This window comes from Anthonomus grandis, chromosome 1 (genome assembly GCF_022605725.1).
Source record: "Anthonomus grandis grandis chromosome 1, icAntGran1.3, whole genome shotgun sequence".
NCBI lineage: Eukaryota > Metazoa > Arthropoda > Insecta > Coleoptera > Curculionidae > Anthonomus > Anthonomus grandis.
In genome coordinates, this window is record NC_065546.1 from 8,870,314 (window position 1) to 8,894,765 (window position 24,452).

A 24,452-nucleotide genomic window follows, 5' to 3' on the forward strand; every position below is an offset into this window, starting at 1 on the left:
TTGGCGTTTTATTTTAACGGAGCCAGTCTCCCTGAGCCGTTGATTGACCCTTTCAAAAAGTGTGTGAGCTGGGATTCGCCTTTCGGGAAACCGCTCTTCATATAGTCGAGACGCAGCTCTACCATTATATCGAACTTCCCCATAAATTAAAAGCATATCGGCGTATTCAGCAAAAGTGTAATCTTCCATTACTTACCACCGTAATAAAAAGGGAATTAATATTATGTAAAAATACTGACAGTGACAAATTTAAAAAATACTGACAGTGGCAATGAATTAGCATTATTATTATTATTATTAAAATAATTAATTCAGGTGCTGTATCTTAGTTTGGTTTTAGTCAATTTCCACAAAAACGGTGATATTTACCGACTTTTACTAAGAGCACCTTTTTTATGTAAAAAGCATAGGAACATCATAATCTAATGCGCAAATGGGCAGAAATGAAAGTCTTAAAGAAATGGGCCTAAATTGACCAAATACCCCCCTGATTCTGAAGCCCCTGGTAAATATTTTTTATAGGTTCAAAAGAATAAACGTACTAACAATAATTTACCTCCCAAAATTGGTTGCGGTAGCTAAAGTAGTTCCGGAGCTATTAAAAAAAAAACTAGTTTTTAAAGGTTATTTTCAAAGAGCTCTAGCTCCCTGAGGAAGCTTTTCCGGACCCATGTTTATATGAACTTTTGTTTTTCTTTTGACGTTTTCTATCTGCCCTAGAAGTTTGTAACATGATCAACGGAACACCCTGTATAGCACAAAATGAACTCATTAAATAACAATTTCATTAACTTTAATGCAGCTATATGTTTAGTAAATGTATTAACCAGATTACGCAGAGTTTTTGTGGTAACTTTAGGACAGTTTTCAATAGCCTTCTAGATAATAGAGCTTATAACCCTTGGTTATAAGCTCTTAATCGAGGATTTTGATATCGCTCTATTATAGTAGTGTAGGCAGATAATTTTCAGGAAGTATAGGTATATCTGGAATTAAATCATGCGGTGGGCCGCTTAAACAAGAGAGAATTAAATTAAATTTTTCGATAATAGATACGGCTCTATTATTATGTACCATAGTATTAAAACTTTGTTGAAAAGTAGGAAAACTTGATATATCTCCGGAAAAGGTAGGTAATTGCATTTTAGGAATTAATGAAGGATCTGACGCAATATTAGTTATAGCAACAGGAGCAAAAGTGCTATTAAAAGGTGACCTCGAGTCTTCTAATGGGGCTTTTTCAACACCTTGAGATTTTGCAAAAAAATTAGTTTAATTCTGATTTTCAATAGATAATTGACATTCGTCTTTAGCTATCAAGGCTAGAAGAGAATTGTGGTGTTTTTCAAAATCTTTATTGATTTTTTATATTATGAAGCTAGAGCTAATAAGTATCAACTTAATAGAAACCTGATATACACCCATATATCTTAGGCTTGTGTATGATTGATGTTTTTTAAAGTTCTAAACTATAAGATAAACGACATAAATAAATTGATAAAATATCGCTTTATTATACAACGCCTCCGATCAAATATTAACTAAACTCTAATAATAAACAATGCTCCTACTGAACGCTAAAAAATATTTAGCGAGCTAGGCCATAATTTACTTCTTTATCACTTTGTACAAGCGTAATATATACAAACAAAGTTTGCTGTGTATAAACAATATTTTAAAATTAAAGTTTGAGCATAATAAGATTAAAACTAGTACCTAACCGCCACCACCAGAAATTTCCTCTTCGTATTGTTTCCGGAAACAATCGCCCATGGGGAAAAAGTCCCAGCATCTTTGCACGTACATATTCCATACGTAGGTTTCCTGACCGGTGTGCTCAGTATCCGGTTTGTTGATCAAATGCATTAAAAAGAACCTGGAAAATCGAAAATATTTTTCACAAAAGCTGCAAAAAATATACCCATTAGAGTGTTGGGAACGACCAATACTTGAACATTCTAAACCTTAAAGGACTATTGGAAGTTTAAAAGCACCTGTTTATTCTTTAATGATTTTTTTAACATTATAATATTCTTCAGAATAATTATAGACTTATAAGAGCTTTGAACTAAGAAAATTAATTTATTTAAATAATTTGATATAAGAATGATTCTTGCTCTTATTCCGTTTTCCACAGCATTTTACAATTGTCATAGAATAATTGTATTATCGTAAGTGTCTTAAATAATTTTGTATTTTTTATTATATTGTTCATGTCTAAGACAAAAGTCTTTCTGAAGTCTCACAAAAAGCATTGGGAAAAAATGATAAACATACATTTAAAAAGCTTTGGAAAGGCCTAACGGCTAGATTAAACTCATTACGTTTTAAAACAAAACATGATAAATGGCACAAGGACATCTGGTATATTATACGGCAAAAGACTAGAACCAAAAAATATTTAATAAGTAGAGTACTAACATAATAGTTATACGTATAAAAAATCGTATTATTCCTACTAAACCTAAATCATAAATGACAAAGAAATATTATATCTAAAGTTAAATTATAAATTCTTAAACATTAGACAACAAACAGAGGCAAAACAATAAAAGAGAGTTTCAGGTAACTTAAATCATAACTCCACTTCTAGTGTTTAGATTAAATTGATTTTTATTTTAAAAGTTTCTATAGAATCCTCTGAAGCTTCTAATGAAAAAATCATGGAAATACAAGTATTTGAAGTTTTTTTATTCAAGTTTTTGGAAATCATGTCTGACGGAAAATACAGTTTCAAGTAACTTAGTTCATAACTCCACTTCTGGTGCTCAGATTAAATTAATTTTTATTTCAACAGTTTCTATGGAATGTTCTGAAGCTTTTAATAAAAAAATCATGGAAATTTAGGTATTGAAAGTTTTTTTATTCAAGTTTTTGGAAATCATATCCGAAGGAAAAAAGACAGTTTCAGGTAACTTAAATCATAACTCCACTTCTAATGCTCAGATTCGATTGATTTTTGTTTTAAAAGTTTTTATGGAATGTTCTGAAGCTTTTAGTGGAAAAATTATGGAAATCCAAGTATTGGCAGTTTTTTTATTCAATTTTTTGGAAATCATGTCTGAGGGAAAAGACAGTTTCAGATAAATTAGATCATAACTTCACTTCTACTGCTCAGATTGGATTAATTTTTGTTTTAAAAGTTTCTATGGAATGTTCTTAAGCTTTTAATGAAAAAACCAAGTTAATGTCGATATTGGTAACTCTTTGATTTCAGTTTCAGGTAACTTAGATTATAATCCCCCTCCTAGTGCTCAGATTGATTGGATTAATTTTTGTTTTAAAAGTTTCTATGGAATGTTCTTAAGCTTTTAATGAAAAAAACAAGTTAATGTCGATATTGGTAATTTTTTGATTTAAGTTTTTGGAAATCATGTCTGAGGGAAAGAACAGTTTCAAGTAACTTAGATCATAACTCCACTTCTAGTGCTCAGATTGGATTGATGTTTATTTTAAAAGTTTCTATGGAATGTTTTGAAGCTTTTAATGAAAAAATCATGAAAATCCAAGTATTGAAAATTTTATTATTGAAGTTTTTGGAAATCATGTCTGAGAGAAAAAAGACAGTTTCAGGTAACTTAGATCATATTTCCACTTCTAGTGCTCAGATTGGATTGATGATTATTTTAAAAGTTTCTATGGAATGTTTTGAAGCTTTTAATGAAAAAATCATGAAAATCCAAGCATTGGAAGTTTTATTATTCAAGTTTTTGGAAATTATGTCCGAGGGAATAAAAGAGAGTTTTAGGTAACTTAAATCATAACTCCACTTCTAGTGTTCAGATTGGATTGATTTTTGTTTTGACAGTTTCTATGGAATGTTTTGAATCTTTTAGTGGAAAAATCATGGAAATCCAAATATTGAAAATTTTATTATTGAAGTTTTTGGAAATCATGTCTGAGAGAAAAAAGACAGTTTCAGGTAACTTAGATCATAACTCCACTTCTAGTGCTCAGATTGGACTAATTTTTATTTTAAAAGTTTCTATGGAATGTTCTGAAGCTTTTAATGGAAAAATTATGAAAATCCAAATATTGAAAGTTTTTTTATTCAAGTTTTTGGAAATCATGTCTGAGGGAAAAAAGACAGTTTCAGATAACTTACATCATAACTCCACTTCTAGTGCTCAGATTGGATTGATTTTTGTTTTAAATTTTAAAAGTTTAATGCCATCATGAAAAACTACAACTTCACAGGTAACCATTAATTTAAAGTAATTTTTTTTTGAATTATTAAGTATTTGAACTTTCAAACTTATTTATCACAATTAAGTAATTTAAAATTCCGCATAATATATAAAATTATATAAATAAAAATAGCCTTTTCGTTATATGCAAATTTAAAAAAAAATGGTTTTCAGTACTAGACCTTTCCTAAAAAAATTTATAAAACAATAGTGTAAAAATGAATGATATATTTTCTATGCAATAATATATACCATAACCTAAACCAAAAAAGTGTATTGGATATTTTGCATTTCAATTATTAATAGGTAATTTAATTGCCTCAAAAATAATTGAATTACAGTAAAAAGACTTACATGTAGTTGGCAAGATTATGTTCTTGTTGAACGTGAGTGTCGAATCCATGCGGAACTTTATCCAAATAACCCTTATCCAGTCCGCAAATAAAACAATTAGAGTCCATATCTTCTATCACCTTCTCTAGCTGGTCACGGAGTTCACCAAAAGCATCAATAATCAAACCTACAGATTTTTTAAAAATTAAACAATTATCATAGACACAAGAAAATATCAAACCTTGAATGATAGCCAACAAAATGACAATAACGAAAAAGAAGAAGGTAATATCGAACATAATTCGATAAACTTCATAATCATCGCCATCTGGAGGTTCAATTTCGTCACCGATACCACCGCCTGCACGGACGCCTTTGTACAAATGAAAGACAAAACACTAAAAACAAAATATTTCTTTAGATATTCTGTAAACATCTTTAACCAATAAACGTACCGTTAACATATCGTGACATTTTCGATCAACTTCTTCATCCTCTTCTTGAACGTAAAACTTCCTGAAGAAATTAAAAGCAATCACAGTGTAAATATAAACGATAATGGTCAGCAGCATCACAGTCAACACCAGTTGTTTTCCATTATGCGTTACGGACTGTAAAATTGTGCGAAGCGTCTTGAAACCGACGGCGACGTCCAGTAAATGTGCGGCAAAGAAAAAGTTATTAAAGTTGCCTAGAATTGAAAACACAAAATACCAGAGGGAGTAAAGGAATGAATTGTCCGTAAAAGTGACGCCCGATTTCCATATTTGATACCGCCAGTCGATGTTTATTATGCTAAAAAAAAATCATGGCATTAGTAACTCATTGGACTTTATAAACATGATGTAAGTTTTTTTTTCCAATTTCTAGCTGCAATAATAAATGGAAATGTCTAGTTTATCAAAGTTATTTAGAAACGCTCTAGATTATTATCACAATGTTTTTCTTTCTATTAAATTTATGAAATTAAATTACAATTTTCTCTTTGAAATATGGATAGTGTTTTGATAAAATTACATAGAAAGAGGTCTTCAACTCATAAACTGCTTTCGCTAGTATGTCGGCACTATATTTCAATAAAAAAAATTAAAAAATGTATTTAATAATAATACAAAGCTAAAACAATTAAAAAACCAAAGCTGAAACTAGTTACCATAGTTTATATATAGTATACTAGTTACATCGTTCAAAAGATGAAAGGTTACATTCCTCAATAAGTTGTGACGTGGGTTTTAAAGTACCTTGATTTGTTTGTGATTTTGCAAGATGTATGTTGTTCTTTATTGTGATTTTAAGGCTCTAAATAACTCTATTTTGGAGTGTTTGTTTTTCTTTTAAGCTGGTTCTCCAAATTTCCTTCCCTGTTAATAACTATCTGAGACTTTATAAAATATCTAAATTGTATATACTTATCTGTTTTTATCATTCAAAATATCCTTTAAATTACTCCTAACGTAACTTTATTTATTAACTTTTGTATGTGTTTATTTTTGTTAATTTGTTTATCTATTTCTACTAACCCCAAATATTTCGTACTAGATACTTTTTTGTAATCTGGACAATATTTGTATTATGGATGTATAAACTGAGAGTTTTCCTGGGATTTTCCTATATCTAGAAACTAAATGCTATAGATAATTTTTTAGATACATAAAAGGTATCTTGGTAGGATCACTTTATCAATTTTGTATTGGTAAGTAACACAGTTCTTTTTTAAGGAGTAGGAGACTATACAGCATTTAGAGGCAAGTTGTTATTCTTGCACCATTCATTCACTGCGTTAATGGCTGCTTGGAGATTAATGCAGTCCTCAATAGCATCAATTGTACAGTATAATTTATTATCATCAAGAGTCCCAATGTGGAACCTTGTGGTACGCCTGAGGGAGCGACTATTTCAGGTGAGCTGTGTCCAAAGCATTCAACATGTTAAGGACGTTTAGTGAGATAAGAAGAGATCAGAGAAGTTAAACGAGATGAAAACCCAAATTGGTCAGAAAGATTTGATATAAGAATGGAATGGTCAACACGGTCGAAAGCTTTCGAGAAATCTGTATAGACTACATCAACTTGAGAATTATCATTTATAGATTCTGAAATAAATTCCGTGATCATAATAAGATTAGTGGTAGTAGATCTGCCCTTCATGAAGCCATACTGTCTAGTGTCTATAAGATGTTTTATAGGAAAGTATAATGCTGAATGAAGGACCCGCTCAAAAACTTTAGAAAAGTTGTTAATAAGTGTAACTGGCCGATAGTTATCGATAAGATTTAAATCATTTTTTTATGAACAGGAATAATTTTAGATATTTTCCAGAGCAGAGGAAATTCTCCAGTTCTGAGGGCAAGATTAAACAATGTTGTTAGAGGTTTACAAAAAGCATACGCACAGTCAGACATAAGAAATGCAGGTATTTTATCGGGACCAACTATAGCTTTGGGCTTACAGATTTTAAAGCACTTAGTACTTCATTTTCTGTAAAAGAAGTGATGTTAATAGTATCACAATGTGAATACTTGATTTCAGTTATCTTCTGTTGGGATATGCTTCGGTTGTATAGTTATTAAAAAGAGTTAAGTAGTTATAAAATTGAGTTATAAAAAAATTGAGCAAAGGTCTCTGCTATTTTTTGGGGGTCAGTTAGAAGAGAACCAGTTTGATATTTTATTATAACCAGTTACATATTACATGGCATAGAACTGTTTTTTGTGAACCTAAAATCAATTTCCAGAAGTTGTTTGGTTGTGTTAGAAGATTTTGCTCAAGATTAGAGCAGTAGGATTTATATGAGTGATCAATGTCTGCTTTTATTTGTATGCGCAAGTTGCGAAAGTTACTTAAGTCCTGTTGATTGGCAGAACGCTCATATTGCTAATATGTGCCTTATAGTCAATATTTTAAAGAGCTATAGTCATAACGAATCTTAAACTCCAAAACCTAAAAATAATTATGTAATGCATTCATTCAAAAAACCGCAGCCTAGAAATAGTCTTTAGAAATAAAACTCACATACCTATAAATATAGAAATCCTCAAACCTACAGTTTTAAAATAATAAACATCTAAACCCAAACATTTTCATTATATTGCATTAAATTCCCAACTTTTCAAATTTAGATTGTAACATTAGAATTTGTACTTTCAGCTGACTAAAAATATTAACATTTATTGTTTTTTGGGCCACTTCCAAATCCATCTCGAATTTTAAACAGCCATGCTTCTACAAAAGCATTAAGATGTTAGTTTTAGTATTGAAAATACTACTGGGATCGTTTTTATACAGACTTAACATAGGATGTCGCGACCTCGACACCGCGAACATACACCCTTTTAAGCAAATTTAACCGACATTATTATCAGTATTTATTTGTTTATTAGTGCAGATTGTACCATTCAAGTCGCATTAAATTGTGATTGAATGAATAAACTAGATACGAATATTTTTATTCGTTATTTCCGTTATATTATATACGCAAATTTGTTGATTGCGGCGAAAATTAGGTATTTCCCTAAAGAACAATTATGTTGAATAAGGTAAGTTATAGTGTTATTTTGTTTATAATATCAAGTATTTAAAATTCTAATATACAGAGTGATTCATGTAAAGATAAATCTCCATCTGGTTGGAGAATGGCAACATTGACTGACACATATTTTGCAGTTAGCACCAAAGTTATTTTGTCAAATAATTTATTTTAATTTTACAATCGAGCAAAAAAAGAGAATTTGCAAGGCCCAATTTTTTGTTTATTATATTAAACAAAATGGGGAAAACAAATTTGATAAAGGAAAAATCAAAAAATACAGAAAATAACAAAAGTTCTTTATCCAACGCAGAAATATTTCGTAATTACAGAGAAGGAAGACAAATAAAACACCCTAATTTATTAACAGTTATTAATGATTTCTTAACAGGCATAAACTGTTTGATCCGCATCAGTTTGGATTTTTAAAATCTAGAAACACGGGTGATGCTATGTTTGGATTTTTTCGGGAGCTGTATCTCATGCTCAATACGGGTGTCATTGCAGCTTCGGTATTCTGTGATATGTCGAAAGCTTTCGATTGCGTGCACCATCCAACCATGTTACGTAAGCTGGAAATTTATGGCTTCCGAGGAGTCGCTCTCAAAGTGGTTTTGCTCTTACCTATCAGATCGTAAGCAAAGAGTTTTCTTTAATAATTCATGTTCCTCTGAATTGGCTATTTTTTTTGGTGTCCCACAGGGATCAGTCTTGGGTCCCTTGCTATTCTTAATGTACCTTAACGATTTGCCTCGATTGAACATTAGTGGACACTTCACTGTATTTAAACTTTTTTTTCAACAATGCTTTGGCACGACAGGGATTCTGAAAGATTGAAGTGTGCAATTCTTCGCGATATGCAGTGTCTGGAGGAATGTTGTAATTCCAATAGTCTCCAGGTCAATATTTCCAAAACTAATAATCCGAACTTTAAGTGCGAAGTTAGGCGACATATTTTTGGAAAATAAAATATTTTTCCATTCATGTACTGCAAAGTTCCTGGGCCTGTACATTGGTGATTCCTTAAAATTTGAAAGCCACGTAATTCAATTGAACAGAAACCTCTGTTCTGGTTGCTATGCTCTTCGAATTATATCATTCAACCTGGGATTGGCAGTGGCCCGTACGGCATATTTCTTTCTGATCGAATCACATCTTCGTTATGGTATTCCATTCTGGGAGTCTTGTTCAGAATACTTGTCTAGATATCAGTATTCTTGTTACAAAAACGGGCATTGCGTGCGATGTGTTGTGTTAAAATTCGACAGTAGTGTAGACCACTGTTCCTTAATCACTCTGTCTTAACATTGTATTGCTTTTTGATTCTGGAGACCGTGTGCCTTGTTCACAAACAGTTCAGAAAGGAACTGTATTTTACTCAGCCATACCACGAGGTCTGAACAATTGAAAAGTCCATAATTTATAACGGAAAAAAACTATTTAAATATCTTCCCCTCTGATTAAGAAAACAACACTGTGCAGGGAAATTTGGAAAAACATTAAAGAAACTATTATTAACAAAATCATATTATTCCCTGCAGGAATATTTTAACGACTCTCTCAATTAGTTAATAGGTTTGAGTGCATGTATGATGCTTTTTATTGTAGTTTTGTTCAAATTTTTTATGTTATTTGATTAAATCTTTGTATGTCCTACATTCTATTATTTTATATGCAACTTAAAAGTAAAAGAATAATGAATGTGATTTGTGTATTAACTAACTTAAAAATTAAGATAGATTAGAAATTAAGGATTAAGAGATAAGGCTTTGTATACAACACTATTTTGTTAGTTACAAAAAAAGCTACTTTTTGACATTGGCTTTGACACAACTAATGTTAAAGAATGCTGTATCCAAAAATGCATTAAATTGTAGGAGTTACCGCAAAAAGAAAACTCAGCTACAGGCAAATATTTTAGCCACAACTGGATCTTTGCTGATGAACAATGCAGCTACTGATTTACTTGTGGATGATAACTTTTCCAAAGCAAGTTCTACTACTACTCCAAACCAAATTCGATCTAATAATATTAGTTTAGTTACGATAACACCAACCAATGTAAAGATGTTTGAAAAGAGAACATTATTTTTGATAAATTATATGGAAAAACATTTTTTCTAATAAACTAAATGAATACTGTCGTATGTGCGACTAAATCTGGTGGACTAAAGACATTCGCGTAAATCATAAGAAATCTATTCCTCTCTTTTGTGAAGCAGGTTATTCAAAAATTTATGAACAAAGTTAGGACTATTGTATCTTTTGTGAATGTTGTCGAAACTGCTATTCAAGTTTGTATCAAAAAAATAAAATTCCACAATTAGCTACTGTTAACGGATTTTTTTATCCTCCTGTGCCACCAGATCTTCCAACATTAAGTCCCATTGACAACGTTTAATTTCACCATGACTGCCTTTTAGGTCCGTTATTTTTCTGGTAGTGGAAGATGGGTCAAATAATCAATGTCAGATTAATGTAAATAATATGGTTACATATTTGCCGCGAAATATTAATGATGATTATGCAGTTATTGTAATATTAAAACGTTAAACGTTATTAATATTAATTTCAAAAAGTGTTTTACGTAGGTGGTTATTATATTTAATAAATACGCAGTTGTATAAAAAATAGAAAGAAAGAAAGAAAATGTGCTATATTACGTAAGAATAATCTTGTGTACAAGCATCCTACAAGCTAAAAAAACAAAACAAAAACACAATTTCAAAAATTGACAAAACAATGAACAAAATTAAACACAAGAAGACTAAACTTTTTGAACATACTTGAGTTAAAGATAACTAAATAAAACAATCAATTACTAAATAAAGGTAAACTTGTTGACAAAACTAGAGAAGAAAAAAGGAAAAAAAAAACTTTCCAACATGTCCAAGGTTAAAACCTATCATTAAAAAAGTCATCCAGTTATGAGTCAAATGGGCAGTGTCAGAGGGTAGTTTGTGAATTTTGTGAATAAGAGCAGCTGTTTCTAAGATAAAGAGTGAAAAAAGGGTTAGGATTTTTTCAGAAATGAAGAGGGGTTTGCAAGAATCTCTTAACTTAGCAGAACACAGGTATCTAACTGCTTTTTTTTGAATAACAAAGACAATGTTAAGTAGCCCCTTATTGGTTAAACCCCAAAAGGGCAAGCCATACCGAATATGAGATTCAATAAGTGAAAAGTACACTGAACGTGCAACCACCCCTCCCAGCTCTTGTTTTGACATTCTTACTGCAAAAAATCCAGAAGATAATTTCCCAGCTAAATGTAAAATATGATCTTCAAACCGAAGGCGACCATCAATGGTAATTCCTAGAAACTTGCAGCACTCTTTATTCTGCAAGAGGAAATTTTCGTCAAACATCAGACCCTGAACATCGCACTTAAACCCCATAATAGACGTCTTTCTTACATTAAACACGGGCCTGTTGGAAGCACACCACCCTGATGAAATATGAAGGTCTTCAAGGATACAAGTCTTAATATAATCAGAATTTTTATGGCTCCATAGTATGGTGGTATCATCAGTAAACTGAACCACCTTGCCCTGCAGTTTCAATGAACTCAAGTCATCCACATACAGTAAAAATAACAGTGGTCCCAACACTGAACCCTGGGAAACGCCGCATTTTAGGGATCTAGAAGCAGACTCTGTAACCTTCTGAGTACGATTTGATAGATAGGACTCAAGCCATCGCAACGCTACGCCCCTAAAACCATATTTATCGAGCTTAGATAACAGTATTCCATGATCCACACAGTCAAATGCTTTGGATAGATCACAAAACACTGCCGTCGATGACTCTCCAGAATTCAAGGACGCATAGACGTTCTCCAAAAAGCTAAAAACAGCATCATGAGTCCCTTTACCGGCTTGAAATACAAACTGATTTGCAGACAAAATGCCATTATGATGTAAAAAGGACAAAATTCTGCTTTTTGCAAGTTTTTCAACTATCTTAGAGAGGGCAGACAAAATAGAAATGGGACGGAAATTACAAGGCTGATCGAAATCTCCACCCTTATGAAGAGGGATAACCACTGCCTCTTTTAAACATGAAGGAAAATGCCAATATGTAAAGAATTGTTTATGGCAGAAACTAAAGCATTTAAGGCTGAATCAGGCAAAAAGAGTAACAACCTCGAAGATATCCCATCAGCTCCAGATGATTTATGTTTTTTTAGGCGTTTGATTTCATTTTTTACTTCGATAAGATCGACAGGATGAAAGAAAAATGAATGCTCAACCGACACTTGTTGAAGATAGTGTAAGGGATCAATGTTACTACAAATGCCCTTGAGCAAGATATTAGGTATATCACAATAATAGTCGTTTAAAATGGCAGGTCTTAACTCCGGTTCAGATACTTTTCTATGGCAATGACTAAAATCATTAATAATCGACCAAGACTCTCTTTGCCTATTTGATGACATATTTAAGCGATTCCTATAATAATTAGATTTTGCTGCTTTAATTGTCTTTCTGTACAGACTACGGTATTTCTGATGATATACAAGGATATTTTCATTTGTGGTATATTTGCACAATTTAGTCAAAAAACGGAGGTTTTTAGCTGAAATTCTAAGGCCTCTTGTAACCCATGGTTTTCGTTTCTTAGTTTTAAACCTCATTTTAGGAAAGCACTGATTGATCTTATCACACAGAACTTGAAAAAATAAAGTAAGTGGGTCAGAAGCCGTTTCAAGTGCATTCCAATTTACCGAAGCTGTAGCAGCAGAAAAATCATTGAAATTTCTCCTCCTGAAAATTCTTCCCATATAATGAGATGAAGATAATACAGTATTATATGGCATTTTTAATTTTAGCAAGAATAGCTTCATGGTCGGAAATACCAGATGGAAGTACTATGCATAAAACGTCATCAAAATTTGTACAGAAATAGTCGATTGTAGTTGCAGATGAAGAAGTTATTCGCGTGGGAGAAAGAACGTGCATTTTCAAGTCGTAAGAATTTAAAATACTTAAAAGAGAAGTACGTGGCAAGGTTTCATCAGTGTAGTTGATATTAAAGTCACCAGCCAATATAACCTTAAAGTGTAGGGACAACTGGGATAAAAGAGAATCAAGTTTGTCCAAAAACATAGCAATATCTCCTGTAGGTGGCCTATAAACATAAAGAATATATAAATTAAAACGCTTACACAAAGAAAGAGAGAATTCAAAAACATTCTCTAACAGAAGATTATCATACTTATCAATATTACAAAAATCGTTTCAATTGTTTGCTTAGCCAAGATCATAGTTCCTCCATGTATAGATTGTTGACGACAAAAATTTGATATAGGAACATAATCAGATAATAAAAAACATTCACTAGGCCTCAACCAGTGAGTGCTCAGTCAGAAGTACAATATCAGGAAAATTACATGTGTCCAGCAAAAGATGAAGCTCATCCATCTTGTTTCTTAGGGATTGTATATTAAGAATAAAGATACTTAAGCTTTTCGAAGAGCTAATTTCAATCTTACTAGTAGAATATGAACATGAATGAGATTCAACCTTCGTGGACATGTCTATAAAAAAGAAGAATTCAATACACGATCAGTAATCAGTTCAGACTCATTAATTTGATGATTCAAAGACAATTTATTCGATGAATTATTAATTTTAAAATATTTGAAAATATGTGCATGTAATAATGATGCCAAGTCTGAACCAAAGTTACTGGCGTGATTAGACTCTAAAATCCCACACAGATTAATAAATTATTTGCATGAAAAGTACGATAAAGGGCCTTATTACTATTATAGATAACATTATGGTTTAAATAAGTATAAGGGCTTGTCATCACTAAAGTGTTTGTATCAACATGATTTTGAATTAAATTTTTTAAAACATCAGATGAAGAACAAATTCCATTTAACATTACTATTAAAAAATCTTCTTTCATAAAGTCCTTAACTAAATTTGAGGCTGTCCTAATCACTTCACTGCTTGAACTGCCCTTAAATATAATTTAAAAATAGATGCAAACTTTTCGGATAAAAAAATATTCCTCTTTTGTTAAAAATATTTCCCAATTCCATACAATATTGGCAATCAATGAAAAAAAAACCAACGGTATTTCTTACACTTGAGTGTGCTCAGAAATACACTGGAAAAAACTATTAAGAAAATAGTTTCTTATTAAAACTAAGTGTGGTTATAAATTTAGAGAAAATTTAAAAGATGAATATAGTATAGATGATAGTATCTTTGATGGTATAACTAATAGAGCAAAAGCAGAATTAGTCAATAATGATCCTGTTATTTGTTGTCTATATTTTGAAAAAAAAAATTTTAGCTGCTTTAAAATTAAAGAAAAATGACCCATTTCAGAAATATTGCTTAAAAGATTATTTTGTCAGAATTGAATTTCAACATTGAGGTAGTCCTCATATGTTATTATGGCTAGAAAATTCACCATCTTCTAGCGAGACTAACTTTTTAAACTGTGAAGATTTGCTAAAAATTATAGAGTTGATTGATACTACTGTCTCGGTAGAGGGAATGTTAGCATCCAGTTCTAGAACTTTACAAACTCATACTCATACACACCCATCCTATAAGAAAAATACTAAAAATTCCCATTTTGTTGTGCCATTTTGGCAAATAAACAAAACCAGTGTAATAGTTATCCGTTTTGCCAGTCAATAAATATGAACTGTCTTGTTTAACTTTTTTTTCTCGATTTTTCGCCAAATTGTACTATAAAGTACAAATCTTTTTTTTTCTTAAGCTAAATGCCAAAATCAGCAAATATGCTAACCTGATAATTGTGAGTTGTGTTTGGTATTTTCAAAACGCCTAAGATACTTGCGTAAGATGCGAGATCTGTGAATTTTTTAATGAAAAAAGCTATCCATCAGGAAAGTTGAAATAAAATAAAACACGTATTCAGCGTTAGAAAGAATGTATATCTGTCTGGTTTCGGCCGTAGGCGATCATCAGGGACGCCACTTCATCAAAAGAACGACTACTAAAACAGAAACAAAGACAAATAGTAGACTATAAAGTCCAGAAAGTGTAAAAAATATCGTGTATGTTCTATGTATATATATTCTACATTGAGATTAACTTTATTTTTTATGTTCGAGTATAAATAATATATGTATATATTTTGTGAACATTACCGTCGCCTGCTGTTATCTATACCTTCGATAACATCGACAATATGACGTCCTGATATAAAACTATCACGTGAATAATATTAATAAATAAGATATGCAATTGACTTTTTTTAATTAAGTATACAAATTGGATTAGATCAAGTATATTATTTCATATTTTAAGGGTTTAAATATCGACAAGTTTAAATAAGACAAGACAAGAATTAATTTTTTTATTTGATTTAATTTTAAGTTAAGCAATAAAATCATTAATTTCTATTAGAATGCCTTAAGAACAATATATAATTTTAAATATTTGTTATATAAGTGTACGTAAAAAGCTACATTGGTTATAATGTAATATTTACTTCTATTTGTAATGTTCTGCCGCCCGAAATATACCGGTTACATACAAAAAAGTTTTATTTTATACAGCGTTTACATCTTGATCTAATCTTGTTTATAGAAAAAAAAGATACAGGAAAACATGGCATATTTTATGCGAGCTTTTATTTATTAAAATTAAAAGTTGTCAGTATTTTTGTGCCCTTGTTTCCTCCTCCTTTTTTTAGGGTTTCCTTGACCAACGAATATCCGTTTTATTTTGTTATACTTACAAATGAATAAATAAATATATATTTGGAATTTAAGTAAAAATATTTTTTATCGATATTCCAAGTCCTCAAAAACTATTTTAAGACCTTAAAGTTACTTACTATTTTAGGTCCTAAGGTTTAAATGACCTAAAATAGTCTTTAAACGTCATCCTATGTAAATATTTGACATCCTCCAGAAGCGTTTTTTAATTCCGTTTAAGCCTTTATTTAGGACTTCATTTTGGATGTGACATTTGTACGTTACTTTAAGGTAGTAAGGACGTCAAAATGACTCGTCATGTAGACCAGAAAGTACGAAAAATGACATATTCAAGACGTCATTTTGTTACCTAGGAATATGCATATATAGTAAATCCAGAACATGTTTCAAGGATATAGGTACCTTAGAAATATTTATTATATATCCTGGAATATTAAAAACGTATTTGTATATTCTATAAAGATACATGTAACAGATACATAAAATATAATAGATGTTTATGGGACATCTATAGAATGTCATAGTTTATAGTTTTTACCTCGGATATAGTTTCAATATCTAGTATATTCAGGATATACACTGTACGTACTAATAGTATATTCCATGTATTACCTAGTGTGTGACAAATAGATATTTATTTCATATCCATAAAATAAACAGAGCATTGAAAATAAACATTGTATGTATATACGTCAGGATATTATGAATATACATAGCATTTACATAAAATATATGTTTGCTATGTGGGTCATTACGTAAATTGTTTTTGCTAGAAAATTTGGGCACTAACCAAGATATACTTCACCTACAAAGTATTAATATGCAAATGTATAGCTAGCAGTGTAAGTATGTGTATGTATAGCTATCAAAGATTTTTATATTTATGAAAGAATAATATATTTAAGACCTAACCTAGTAAAAGTACCAGCGAAAATGTACGTATTGACCATAAAAGTAACATTTAGTAGTCAATTATTTATACTATTTGTCCCTATAAAATGTCCGATTTTGTCTTGGATGACTCTGGAATAAAGAAAGTTCTTTATTATTTTAAGTTTCAATTTAATTTAATTTGTTTCAATTTAAAGAATTTAACCAAAGGCATATTAAATCGTATACTATTAACGTTCTAAGAACTATCCTAATAGTTCTATGGTTCTACACCAAAGGTTCTTAGTGCCATTTCCGAATAGAAATTAAACATTTCTATTTAAATGACCACTAATTATAAGAAAACTCCCACTTATTATTTGGCAGCTAGAAATACAAATAATTTGTAGTCAAAGCCCTCGTAAATAATAATAGAAGAAAATACTTACTACCAAATAATACTCTTATGGCCATCATCGGCTTCTTGTTGTTGGAAGGAAGTTTTTTCCATGCCCAAAAGGCTGCTAATCGAATCAAAGTCGTAAGTCTCACTGTATTTTTGCCGAACTTTCTTTTTGACAAACTTATCCCAGTAATTAACAGGAAAAGATCTAAAATTTAAAACAAATAATACGTAACTTCATAAAATGAAATTTAAAGCGGATATTACTTTGCAGATATGACAAGTTTGTCCCAGTGCGATTTCAAATCATCATCTTCTGGCTGCTCTGCTATAAAAAGACCTTCAAACTCCAATCGCCTTGCAATTTCTTTTTCCCTTTTAAAGATGGCTAGAGGTACCTAAAGATATATTTTAATCAAAATGTATTTAAATAAAATAAGTCTTACTTTTAAATGATAATAGGCAATAAGCATGGCCAAAGACACCATGGAGTGTAGCAAGGCTGCTAACCGCATAACATGACTCATATAATAGAAATCTTCATCAACTATCACTTTCTCGAGCGGATCATCATCTTCTTCTGACCCCCCTGAGCCACTGCCTTCTCCCGATCCATCGATTATTCCCGATCCTTTTCCGCTGCCACTGCCGTCCGAGTCTTCAGTTAAAGTTGTTACCTAAGGAAAAAATTATTTCTAGAAACAGAAGCCACAGTCATATAATATCCGCGTACCTTATAAAATAGCAGCATAAAGTTAATACAGAAAGCCAACACCAAAGCCACATATTTAAGATTGTAGAAATTTCTAGCCAAGAAAGAGACAGCTCTATGAGTATATGCGCTGAAATTGATCTGCTGCATAGCTGAAGGTTCTGTGGTGGTTTTGGCTTTGCTTTCCGATTCGATAGCTTGCATAGCGGCTTGCTGAGCTGCTTGCGCCTCTGCTTTCTCTTGAGCTGCTAGTTTAGCTTGTTCACCCCTGTAAAAATTAAAAAACGCCAAAAGGTCAATTTCTGACGCAAAACTAATTTTTCAGACTGAAAGAGGACTTTTGCTCTCACTGAAGATAAGTAGAAAATAAAACAAAAGTCGCTTTTGTGTTTACATCGATGTTTCGACAATTTATATTGTCATCCTCGGGATATTAAATTTATCTTAATTAATAGTGAGGTTCAGTTATAACAAATAATATACTGTATATAAAATCATCAATAAGATAAGTTATCTCAAAAAATGATCAACTTAATTTTTCCCCTAAAATTTCGACATTCTCTTAAATTAAATTTTTACTTTAAAATTTAATTTCATACAACAAAAGGCATGTGATAGGCATACTTAAATTAGATTTATCACATCAAAGAAAGGAATATTCTAACATGCATTGCAAAGAACACTGATGTTATACATATACACAGGTACAAGGACAATTTAAAAAGGTACCACCCTCTATATTTCTGCCCCTGTATAAAATTTAAAAAATTCCAAAAACATTTTTTCCAGGACATTTTTGAGGTTAGTTTTCAATAAAAAAAATTATAAATTTAAAATTTGCAAATTATTTAGCACAACATATTAACATTTTACAACTTTACCATTATTACATTTTACCAAATAAAATTAAAACTATGTATAAGTAGGATTAAGATTTTTAATGAGAGATATAAGGACTTTATTATATTTATAACCATTATGAAACTTTTTCTAAACTTATGTCATAGGGTAGAAAAATAGGATTTAATTCCACACTTGTAAATAAATAGAAAAATGAATGAATATATGAAACATTTACATTTTTAGGAAATAGTATATAAGTAATATTTCGGTGCACATACAGGGGTATCAACCTCTAGGTGCCAATTAACCAAAATTTTTGATAAAAAAAACAATGTCTATGAAGAACTCAAATGTATTGTATGAATATTTAAATTTGAATAAAATTTGATTTGAATCAAATTGCAGCAGCCAGGTGAGGGCGGAAATAAACTCTAAAACCTTAAATGGAAAGAGGGGTTAATTGATACCTCATTTTAAAAGTCTTTTAATTACCTTTTCAAAAATACTATATAGTCGACCTTTTGATTGAGAAACAAAAAATCGAGCAAATATGATGATCGTAAACTAGTACTTGCGAGGTAATCACTTTAGTAACAATCGATAAATTAGTTAAAAAGTTGTCAAAAAAACTCAAAAAACTCCAGCATTGTACGCTCTTAGGTATTTTTTTAAAAAGGGGGTTAAATCTTGAGCAACCAACGGAAATCATTCTTATTTACGGGGAAAGTCAAAGATGTGCAAGAAGAATGGCAGCATTGTTTAAGGAAAGATATCCTAAGAGTCAATTAAATTCTTCAACAGCTTTGTTTTTGTGAAATAAGTAATTATTTCACAAAAACAAAGAATTGAGTTTTGTGAAATAATTACTTATAATATTTTTATAAACAAAAACTTTACTTTACTGATGACTGTTCATTTTTTTTATATGGAAATGTCAACAAACAAAATTGTCGCTACTGGAGTAATGAAAATCCGCGAATTTTTAGAGAAGATGACACGCAGTATCCAGAGAAGATAAATGTTTAGGCTGGTATTCTTGGTAATTCTATTATAGGACCATTATTTATTAAAGAAAATCTAACCGGTGATCTCGACCTTAATCTGCTGGAAGACACAACAGACCCCTTAATAACATCTAGCTTAGAAAATCAAACTGATGCAGTAATATGATTTTGCAAGAAAATTTAATACACTTCTAACAAGATGGACTTCCACCACATTATTTTCTTCAGGTTAAAGAGTGGTTAAATGATAGATTTCCCGGCAGATGGATTGGTCGATGGGGAGCAACTAAATGGTCACCACGATCATCCGATTTATCGCCTTTCGATTTTTTTTTGGGGGCCTTTAAAATCAAGTGGTTATAAAACAACCTAGTAATTTGGAAGATTTAAAAAGAAGAATCACAGCTGAGTGTAGAGAAATCCAGTTCTTCAAAATGTTAGAGAGGAGTTTGAGAGCAGACTTTATTACTGTTTGGAAAAGAATAAACAATATTTTGAACATTTTATATATTAAATTACCTTTTATTACTTTTTTATGTTCTATTTCATTACAATAGATATTACTTCAAAAAATAAATATCTATATCTTTACGATTTTAATCTGTTTCTTATAAAGTATTAACAAAAAGATAAAGTATGTGGAATCTTTGAAAAGGTAATTAAAAGACCTTTAAAATAAGGTATCACTCGACTCCCCTTAGACTTAGACTCCCCGCCAGAGAGCTGCTGCAATTAAATTGTAAACTAACCTAAAAAATATCCCCCTCAAAAATAAATTTGACGTGTTTTTGGAAATTTTTAAATTTTATACAGGGGCAGAAATATAAAGGGTGGTACCTTTTCAAATTGACACTCTGTATGTTTATATAATCCATTTACTTTATTAATTTAAAAATTAAAAGAATATCGATATGTTAAATAAGAAAAACTTAAAAAAAACTACTTTAAAATATTTTTAATTTTTTTTTTACTTTAAAATAAGATATAAGAAAAGATATATAAGAAAAGTTCTAAAACAATCTTCTAATTATTCCTAATCTTATACAGGGTGATTTTTAAGTTGATACTTTTTTTTTAACTGTGTATAGAAACTCGGTAAAATAAACATTTTATTCAAATAACTTTATTCAAAAAACCGAAAAATTAAAAAATTGCATTGCCAAAATGTTATAAAATGAGTCCAATACGGTCCTCTCTAATTTAAATAAGTTGTTCAAAGTTGTCACCATTAACTTCAACACAACGATTTGCTCGACGTAACCACTGTTCCGTACCGGCACGCAATAGAGAAATCGGTTTTTGTCTAACTGTTGCCGCAGCCTGCTCAATACGTGCTATTAGTTCTTCTTGTGTGTCGATAGGCGTCTTGAAAACTAAACATTTCATATACCCTCACAAAAAAAAAGTCACATGGATTTAGGTCTGGCGACCTTGGTGGCCATGCAACTGGTCCATTTCGGCCAATCCCCCGATTTGGGTAACTTATATCCAAAAATTCGCTCACTTCTCGTCTAAAATGGGCAGGTGCTCCATCCTGCAGGAGCCACATAGCTTGCCTGATATTCAGTGGCACGTCTTTTAACAGAACAGGCAGATTATTTTGCAAAAAGTCCAAATAAATATCGCCCGTCAAACGGTCTAGTAAGATAAATGGTCCAACAAGTATCCCATTCACAATTCCTGCCCACACATTAGCAGAAAAGCGGTGTTGAAAATTGGCTCTGCGAATTGCATGGGGATTATCAACAGACCAAACATGCGTATTTTGAAAATTGTTAATTCCGTTTCGGGTGAATATTGCCCCGTCCATGGCTAACATTTTGTTCAAAAAATGTTGATCATTTTCATGTTGTTGTAGGAACCATTCACAAAACTGAACTCTGCGGGGGAAGTCTTCAGGCAGTAGCGCTTGGATACGTTGAACGTGAAAGGGATTAAATTGATTCTCGCGCAATGTTGTCCATACTTTTGTTTGACTTAATCCGACCTGGCCTGCAACAACTCGAGTTCTTGTTGTTGGATCTTCTTCGATGAGATTTAAAATTTGTTCTTCCCTATGAACATTTTCAGGTCTCCTTCCTCTTCCTGCATGCCCTCCACGATGTTCCCGTAAATCGCCAGTATCCCTAGCCCGTTGAATAAGATTTATGAAATTTCTGGGTGTAGGATGAGTAAAGAAAGCGGTCTGCGTATAATACCGAAGCAGCAGCAGCACTTTGAAGACACTCTCCATAAATAAGCAACATATTCACAAGTTCATTGTTTTCATAACGATGTGTCATTTTTAGGATTTGCAAATTTAAAATTAACAACAATAAACCAAAAGTGTCTAAGACTAACTGATCGGTACAATGCGATAATACAAAAATTCGAGCAAAAACTAAACATAAACAGACAATGAAAAACAAACCCATATTCACTTTTTTTATTCTGTATGTCCCTTGTTTTTGAGTGTATCGAAAAAAGTTATTTGAAAAAAATTTATATTTTACCGAGTTCTATACACAAAAAAAATCAACTTAAAAATCACCCTGTATATAAAAAGTCTTGTCCTAACTGATAATCAACGTACAGCCCAAACAATTTGGGGAGGACATTCCTATGGTTATGTAGACGTCCACTAAGAAGAAATTCCATCGGGAAGGGGTTGAAACCACCCTTTATGTATCATAGCTTCAAAACTTTGTACTTTTTTAAAAAACCGTGAAATACGTCATTTTTAATTTATTTTTTTACCTAATTTCCATTTTTTGTTTTTTTTTTAAAAGGGTTAAAACCACCCTTTAAGATTTTAACATCTTTTTTTATCTTTAAAGTCATTGCTTTTGGGAAAAAACTGCAAAACACTTCAATTTAATTTTATTATAATGAAAACAACAGATTCTCGAAAATTTCACCACCCTGGGTGGGGTAAAATCTTCTTCTACGAAAATTCTTTCATTTTAAACTTATAGCGTTGAAAATTGATATTTTTACATATTATTAAGTATACCTAAGTAGTGCATTCAAAATAAAAATTGTGATTTAAACTTTGTTTATGCCAGGGGTGTATTAAGGTAAACGGGGTTAAAATCTACAATTATTTAAAAAATAAATGATTTTAAACACGATTTCTTATTTTACAAAACGAAGAAAAAACACCACTGGTATTTCATAATATTATTTCTATGTTACATACATATTACGTACCATATTTTTTATGTTGGCCAGAAAGAGGCAAGGGGAAAAAATGGGGGGGAAATTATAAGGAAACTTTCTATATTTATTTGTAACTTTAAAAAGTGGTATTTAAATATCCTTTTTGCATAAAAGTACTAAAAAGTTTCAAAAAAGAAAATAACACAACGACGTAGTGTTTCCTCCAAGCCCAACGCTGTGATCGGACGAGAACCGGGTATTCCCCACTGAATACCCGTCTGTCCGTTGAATGTAAACAATTTTATTTTGCTGCCTAACTTTCACGTTTTTTTTTCCAAAATTTCATTCTTTTAATTTACGTTGTAAATACGTTATGATATTGATGACCAAGAAAAAAAATATTTGGATTATAATATTTTTTATGATGGCAAGGTACACATTTTATCCTGAGGCCGCGTTCACGAAATAAAAGGCGCCACACCATTTCTCATCTCTTTCTTTGAAGAATTTTTTGGTTTTTTTATTTAAGTCGCAGGGCCACACTCATAGACAGCAGGGATTGATTTAAGACAGGATTGCTTTACGCATGGACAATTCTATACAGGGTGTCCCGTAATTAATTGGACATAGGTTAATGTAGGATACCTGACAAGAAAATAAACCGTTTGAGCTCAATATCGCTTAGCAAAATGTTATTGGTTTTCGTTCTACAGGGTGTTAAAACTAATTTTTTACCAAACATTTATTGAAATATTTTAGAATCTACTGGACAGATTAACCTAAAATTTGACGTACTCTTATTATTTGGGATGAGGAACACGAATATGATATCTATTTTGCCATTGCCGCTAGATGGCGCCACATACAACAACATTGAGTGATTAAAAAGGTCATAATTTTTTTGACCTCCCTGTACGTACATTTGCGAGTGAAAATAATAAAACAGCATTTAATTCTAGTCAAAAAAGGTATACTTCTTTGATCTCCAAAAAGTAGACCGTTTTCGGAATAAACGCATTTTTTTATTAGGTTGCGTATGAACACTTAATCTAAAATTTAATTAACAACGATAAAATTAGAAAAGGCTGTTGATTATAATAATTGTTCAAAATGTTCACCATCCACTAGGACACATTGTCTAATTCTTTTATTTAAATTTTGCCTCCAAACAATGATTCTTCTTGGGCCCTGATGGTATTGACTCCTTCCACAATCTTTTGCCACAATTCCTGACGGTTATTTATTTTATTTTTATACACAAGTGATTTCAAGTAGCCTATAATATAATAAAAATCTAAGGAATTAAGATCGGGACTACGCGCAGGCCATGGATATTCACTACCTCTACCAATTCATTTATGAGGATAAATTTCGTCCAAGTAATTTCTGACTTGCAGTGAATAATGTGCCAGTGCACCATCGTGCATATACCAACTGTCACGTCTTAAATTTAGGGGCACATCTTCTAGAAGAATGGGTAGATCATTCCTCAAGAAATTCAGATAACGTTCTCCATTAAGCTTAGCTGGCAATTCAAACGATCCCACAATACAATCCCCAAAGATACCACACCAAATATTTATTGAAAACTCATGTTGAAAATGGTGTTCTTGGAAAGCATGAGGATTTTCCATCGAATAGATATGATTGTTACGCCAATTAAAAACACCTCTCCTTGTGAGCGTGGCTTCATCCGTAAATAAAATTTTATTACAAAAAATGGATCATT

At 31.3% G+C, this 24,452-nt stretch overlaps 1 protein-coding gene across 1 annotated transcript in view; it reads right to left on the reverse strand.

Moving 5' to 3' along the window:
• Window positions 1-1,490: 1,490 nt before the first annotated feature.
• LOC126741622 (ryanodine receptor) overlaps window positions 1,491-24,452 on the reverse strand; it is a 249,779-nt gene continuing 226,817 nt past the window's right edge. Inside the window, exons 65-72 of the mRNA XM_050448136.1 lie at window positions 17,760-18,006; window positions 17,473-17,703; window positions 17,294-17,424; window positions 17,073-17,234; window positions 4,976-5,315; window positions 4,762-4,918; window positions 4,542-4,707; window positions 1,491-1,876 (exon numbers count right to left, since the gene is read on the reverse strand). Of these exons, the coding sequence (XP_050304093.1) occupies window positions 1,717-1,876; window positions 4,542-4,707; window positions 4,762-4,918; window positions 4,976-5,315; window positions 17,073-17,234; window positions 17,294-17,424; window positions 17,473-17,703; window positions 17,760-18,006 (1,594 nt within the window). The 3' untranslated portion in view covers window positions 1,491-1,716. The remainder of the gene's footprint in view (window positions 1,877-4,541; window positions 4,708-4,761; window positions 4,919-4,975; window positions 5,316-17,072; window positions 17,235-17,293; window positions 17,425-17,472; window positions 17,704-17,759; window positions 18,007-24,452) is intronic.